The 6,797-nt window shown below is 44.9% G+C and overlaps 1 protein-coding gene across 1 annotated transcript; it reads right to left on the reverse strand.

Moving 5' to 3' along the window:
* Positions 1–220: 220 nt before the first annotated feature.
* Positions 221–5,775, reverse strand: LOC133399610 (serine/arginine-rich splicing factor 6-like). Its single transcript, XM_061671230.1, has 6 exons — positions 5,596–5,775; positions 5,029–5,189; positions 2,215–2,333; positions 1,943–2,145; positions 1,753–1,830; positions 221–1,250 (listed from the first exon to the last, which is right to left on the reverse strand). Exons 1-6 carry the CDS (start codon positions 5,700–5,702, stop codon positions 863–865), a joined length of 1,056 nt encoding a protein of 351 aa, XP_061527214.1. The 5' UTR covers positions 5,703–5,775; the 3' UTR covers positions 221–862.
* Positions 5,776–6,797: the final 1,022 nt, after the last annotated feature.

Genomic DNA, 6,797 nt, shown 5'->3' on the forward strand with positions numbered 1-6,797 from the left:
CGCTCCAAGGGAGCCGCACCGCTTTGTGACGGTCTAGACCGGATTCGGTCGACTTCATCAACACTCGGCGATCGGGAGACTTTTTTTTTTTTAAACCCAGCATCCGCCATTTAATCGCAATCGCTTATCAAGCGCCACTAGTGAGAGCTCGCTTATATTAGGCACTTAACAGGATGTGGGTGATGGCGACACAGTATTAAACGCTTCACAGACCAATGCGTGAGTTTTAAGACCTTTAATTAAACACACAACCCTTTTATATTAAAAAAAATAATAATAATTTGAGTTGCTAGTATGAAAGGGAGAAAAAAAAAACACAAGGAGAATAAGTCAACAGGTATACATTCCCAACTCAGCTGTATTTAAGTTCAAAGGTAACAACATTCTGCCACCTTTGTGGTGAATTTATATAATAAAAAAAAAAAAAAAAAAAAAAAAAAAGCATTTCTCTTAACAGTTCTATGTGGAAAGGAAGTTAAGGAAAGAAAAATCACACACAAGCTCCTGAAATGTCTTAAGTACTGTTTTCTGGCGAGACCGCGATGTACATCAGCTTTGTCAACGGTGCATTAAAGTTCTAAGGAAACCTGACCCATTCTCCACAAGGATTAAAGATTGGATTTTGTTGGGGGTGGGGGGGGGGGGGGGGGGGGGCAATGCATACAACAAGCACAACCCTGGAAAAATCAAAATTACTTTATTTGAACATCTATTTGGAAACCAGTCGGCTGTGTAGCCTGTCTTACTGCAGCGAGAAGAAAGATTTAAAGACCGATGTGGACAATCCGGGAAGCAGAAACCAGCATGTCCACACTGCTCGCGTTGTACAGCCAAGGACTGGGACTCGATGTGAAGTTCTGTACTAATCCTGAGAAGCCGATCTAGACCGCGAACGAGATCTCGAACGGGAGGCCGAGCGCCTCTCTCCGGAAGGGGACCGGCGGTCGTCCTCGCGCGGGGAAGGGGAGCGCGATGCGGATTTGGGCTCGCGGTCGTCGTTACCATTCTCTACGGGGGAGGCCGAGCGACTGCGGGACTTCTCGTCAACCTTCTCCTTGGATCGGGAACGGGAATCCCGCTCAGACTTCACTTTGGAGCGGCTCTTCGAGCGGGACTTCGATTTGCGCTCGGGGGATCGGGATTTGGACTTCGATCTCGAATGGGATTTGCGGTTGCGAGAACGCGACTTGCTCTCGCCTGACTTGGAGCGAGACTTCCTCGCAGATCTCTTGTTGCTGCGCGAACCGGACCTGCAAGTGTCAAGAATCAACAGATGAACTTTCCAATATTCACTCTCTTTTCTTCAGTCCGTAAAATTTCAATGCGGTGGAACTTGAAAGCCACAAAAGTTGTACATCTGGAAATGTATGCATGTTAAAAATGACACGCGCCATCATGTCGACCTGGTGTGTCAGTAGTGCACTCCGTATATCTCTCGAGCTTATTTACGCTATACGTTTGCTTTTTCTGTAACACATTTTTACAAAGAACAATCAGTCTTAACCAGGCAGCGGTGCCAAGATAAGAAAACAAATCTCAAATGAAAGTTCCCAAAGTAACCAGAATTGCTTTCAAAGCAATAACGGCACAGTAGTTTAAATGTAATATTACAGTTTCTTGAACTACGACCGTACAACAGTACAGATGGTATTTTGGAATTATTCTCAGTGCATTATTTCATCTTGAAATTGTAACCAGGGATCAACATCAGAAGCGCCACGGTGGTGACAATCAAACAATGACTCTTCTCACCTAGATTTGGATCTGGAGCGACTCCTGGAGCTCTTGCTCCTACGGCTCCTGCTGCGGGAGCGACGGCGGCTTCGAGACCTGCCAAAGGCAAAAAAAAAAAAAAAAACACACACACACACACACACACGTATTACATCACTTCATTTTGGGGATCCACCAAAAACAAAGAGCGGTGGGAATGCAGTCCAACCTGGATCGGCTGCCAGAATAGGACCTGCGCCTGCGAGGCCGGTCCGGCACCAGGCGAATCTTTCTCCCATTAATGTCCGTCCCGTCCAACTTGTCAATAGCGCGCTTCAGATCCGACTGGCTGCGGAACTCGATCACTCCCTCGTTGGCGCACTCCTTGTGGGCGTCGGCGTAAGTGACCTCGCCCGCCTGACGCATAAAATCCTGGAGAAGACGGCAGAGTGAGGCCAGCGGCACTGACGAAAAGACGACAGCCGGCGGTTGACGTCATACCTTGAGGTCCTGCCAACTGCAGCGGCTTGACAGGTTTTCCACAATCAGACGATATTCGGTGCGGACCGGGGGCCCGTACTTGTCTCTGCCTGTGCGGCTCCGGCTGCCGTAACCGCTACCTTTAACAACAGCATGTGGACAGTCAGAAATACAATCGTGGCTTTAAACACAAGTTGGCCAAGGTTGTGATAGGGCCTTGCCTGATATGAGGATAAATTAAGTGTGCATTTAATGAAAAAGGGTCACGCTGGTGCCACAATTAAATCACAAGGCATCAGAGCCAGTGCGTGAGCGTTACAAAGTTCGGATCTTTGTGCATTTGGCGGTTGACCTCTGTCGCAAAGAACACTGCGGCTTTCCCCGACAATACAAAGCCTTTTTCTTACTCCGGTTTACGGCATTTTGATTTAGCTGCACAAAACAAAAAGGACGGATGCTCTTTCAATACCTCCAAACCCTGTAACACAGACAGACAGGAGGCATCCATACGGTTGGTTCTCGTCAAGGTCAAATTTGGATAAGAACGGGGCTAGTTGACAATGGTTTAGTTTTCTACTTTACTCACAATATGAACACGATTGCAAGTTGTTTACTAGAGGCGCTCCGCGTGTGTTTGCTGTCAACATAGAAACCAATGGCAATCCTCACCATCACCCCTGGTCTATTGGCAAAAGGCTGATGTCATCATGGCTTCCGGTTAGGTCAGCCAAGGATCAAGGGGGGGGCAAAGGTCACACACACATTGTAAAGGTGAAAGCCAAGGCCAAACGGGACAGGCAGTCATCTTAGCCAGTCATCTTTAGCCTCAATGGACTCTCAGCCTCAGCCCGCAACTGGACTCTTTCAAATTGAAACATCAAGGACTTTGTTAATGTCGAATAATAAAATATAGATGCCAAAGTAAGAAAAAAATTAAAATAAAAAAATAGATGTACACATCACATGAAAATATTCGTCTACTACAGATGACCCAACATAAATTACCCTGGTGTGGTTTCAGTGAGTGATTGTGAGGTACACAAAGCTGAAAAGCAAATCCACACAATTTGGAATTGTCAAATGGTGTAATGGAGAGGTTTGTACAAGCTCCGTTTCTAAGGCCACGATAGCTTTTAGTATCTAATCAAGAGTCTCCGTTCGTTCCCTGGTTCTAGGGTGTGTCTCGCAAATTGTTGTCCCTCCCAAACAAATGACACAAAACAAGTGTGACAAAGTGTGATAAAGGGCAGCGTGAACTTGACAGGGAGGCGCAACAACTCGCAAGTTCTGTCGTTGATGATCCAAAACAAACAAACCAGAAATATGATCAACTGCTCATATGGGTGAGCACCACATGGGGCGACAGACGAACGCTTGAAAGTAAACTGAAAAATGTAGGTCTGTATGGACATGCCAATACAGTGGAACCTCAAAAATCCAACACCCAAACTGTCCGATTGAGTAAAGCCTGCATTGCTTTCTCAGTGATGCAGTGCACAGGTGAAGTTTGCTTGCGCCAATGTCTCCGCGTGCAAGTTAAAATGCCTTCAGTCTAGCCTCTGAGCTCCGGTTCCAGGAGTCGACGCGAGCAGCCGGCCGTTACACGTACGCCGACAGCCAAACGCCGAAAGGAACGCGCAGGTGAGATGCAGATTCATTGTTGGCCCGGCAATGTGTGGCAGGATGAAGGCTGGCTCACTGCATGCAACCAATTTGCCCCAAACAATCATTGAATTTCACCATGGCAACTAATATGCTGTGAAATATGTCAAATTATTTTTAGCCTTGGAGTGTTTTGACATAAGCATTGTTAAGACACCTGGAAAATATATCCACGAAATTTTAACAGGCAAGCCAAATCCATTTCTCGGAATTACAAAATGTAACTCCGCTAAACATGCAAAACTACTGCAACTGTTTATTTTGATAATTGATTAATCATCGATTATTTTTGGATTAAAAATAATTTTGATCCCTGTATTCAAAAACAGTACATTATTTCAAATTGACAGTTAAGAAAACGCATAAAAAGAATGACGACGATTGAGTTAGTTGAGGTTTGGTCAGTAGCGTTTCAGGAAATAGGCAAAAGTGTTGATTCGTCTTTTCCAAAGTAAAAGCAGATGTTTGCAAATGTCTCATTTTTATTTTTCACAAAGGTAATCAGTCTGCTTTCATGAAAGCTGAAAATGTTTACTGTTGAGAGGCCTATATTGCAGAGGATTTAAACAATTTTAAGTTTAACAATATCTCTAAACGATTAATCCATTACAAAAATAGTTGATTGTTGTAGATGATCAATTGGTGGGTAATGACTAGATTAATTGCTGCACCTCTAAAATGAACCTAAATACTGAAGCAGCAGAGTGGCAAATTATCAATCACTGCCAAAACATTTGGTCACATGCGTTTAGCGGTGAATAATTGCCATTCCTATGGGAAAACGAGTTTGTAAAAATCAACATTTCAAAAAAACATCCCCGACAAAGCGACCTTTGAGGTTCCACTGTACCAATCAAACTCAAATGATAAATTATCTGAATCATCTTTATTTAAATTATTGTACGTACTGTGATACTGAAGTGCAATCCAACGAACTAAATATGTCACTCTCATTGCATTAAATAAGCAAGCTTGCTTAATACTTCAAATGAGAGAACGTTCGGGGTAGAACATTAGAATTTCATTTCAATAAAATGAACGAAGCGTTCTGTAAAATCTTGTAGTTTAGGGTTTGTTAGAAAGCACCAGAAAATGAACGACAAATACTGTGTGCGGTCCACATTCACAGTTCCGCCGAGGGGAGGGTATTGGAATGTAACAGATTGCACTTACTGCGCCCATCACCCCAGCTGCCCCCACTGTAGCTATCCCGGTCCCGCCGATGCCCGCGGGCATGCTCGACGATCACCCTCTCGCCGCACAGATCCTTCCCGTTCAGCTCGTACACGGCGTCGTCGGCATCCCGGTTGTCTTCGAACTCCACGAAACCGTATCTGTCGACGTGAAACGGCGTCAAAAAGGGGGGATAAGAAGGAAACTGTGACCCACGCCCCGCCCCCGAGGAGAAGGGGGGGGGGGGGGAAATCGAGGCGCCTTCGTCATAAACTAAGCTAAGCCAAGTTAGCATTGTAGCGAACACCATCCGCCATATTGGCCATGCGGCGTTTGCCTAAAACGTGACATTTCAAAGTTACGAAAACTCATTTATAGTTTTTTACACTATACACATAACACAAAACACGCACTTAAACATATCAATGTTTGTATTGAATATACATATTGCCAAAAGCGCGCTTGAGTCGAGAGTACCCGGAGGATGATTTAAAAAAAAAAAAAAAACAGCTCGCCTCCGACATTTTGGTTCACGTTGAACCAAGCAAGGGCCAAACTTCGTCTCACCCGTTTTTTAAATCGACTTCCAAGAGCTTGCCAAAGCTGCCGAAAAACCGCTGGATGTCCTTTTCGCGGACGTGGTAGCCAAGTCGTCCTATGTAAACGCGAGGCATGTTGAATCGCTCGACAGCCTTTTCGCGAACCTTCTTTACTGCTGCTCGTTAGCTAAGCTGGAAAAAAAATGGTGGTCGGTGACGGTGAAGGCGGTGACGTCAGAATATTCTCCGCGACCGCGGGCTTTGGCTCATGACGAGCCAATCAGAGCGTAGCAAACGACGGATCACTTCCGGCAGCCAATCTTCACATTAAAAGACAACCTAAAAGAAGCACGTCAAACGGCAGTTAAACACTTGACGACCCGTGGTTCTCAAACGTTTTGCACCAAGTACCACCTAAAAAATACTTCACTCTCCAAGTACCAACATTCATATAGTAGCGTACTAGAGTAGGCCAAGTGTTCCAAAAAAAAAGGTTTTATTCCTAAAAAGTTGTTAATATTATTGTAAGCCACTCCAACAGTTTGAACACACTGTGATTAAAAATATACGGGGGAAAAAAGACTTAGATGATGATTCAATTAAAATGTATTGCAGAAAAATATGTAAATAAAAATGTACTTAGACAAATGTTTAAAAACAAATATTTCTTAAAGATTTAATTCAAATATATTGAACAGAAAAGTTCGAGTTAATGCAGCCCTATGGGGGGCACAACCCAGTGCAAAGTGTAGGCCGGTCCCAAGCCCGGATAAATGCAGAGGGTTGCGTCAGGAAGGGCATCCGGCTTCAAACTTTGCCAATCAAATATGAGCGTTCATCCAAAGAATTCCATACCGGATCGGTCGTGGGCCGGGTTAATGACGTCCGCCACCGGCGCCGTCAACCTGCAGGGCGCCGTTGGAAATTCAGCTACTGTGGGTCGAAGGCGAAGAAGAAGAAGAAGAAGATGTGGAAAGCGGGTTCTTCGGCAAAAAGAGAAGAGGAAAGCACAGAGCCTAGAACTGAATGTGGGGACTATGACAGGAAACTCTCGGGAGTTGGTTGACATGATGATTAGGAGAAAGGTTGATATATTGTGGACAAAGGTAGAGGTGGCAAAGGCCAAACAAGAGGCATGTATGGAAGGTTGGACACTAAAGAAGGAGAAAAGGATCTGGGAAGGGATGGGAAGGATGTGCAGCAGGTCAGGGTGATTAAGGATAGAGATGG

The sequence above is a fragment of the Phycodurus eques genome, chromosome 1 (genome assembly GCF_024500275.1).
Source record: "Phycodurus eques isolate BA_2022a chromosome 1, UOR_Pequ_1.1, whole genome shotgun sequence".
Classification (NCBI taxonomy): Eukaryota; Metazoa; Chordata; class Actinopteri; order Syngnathiformes; family Syngnathidae; genus Phycodurus; species Phycodurus eques.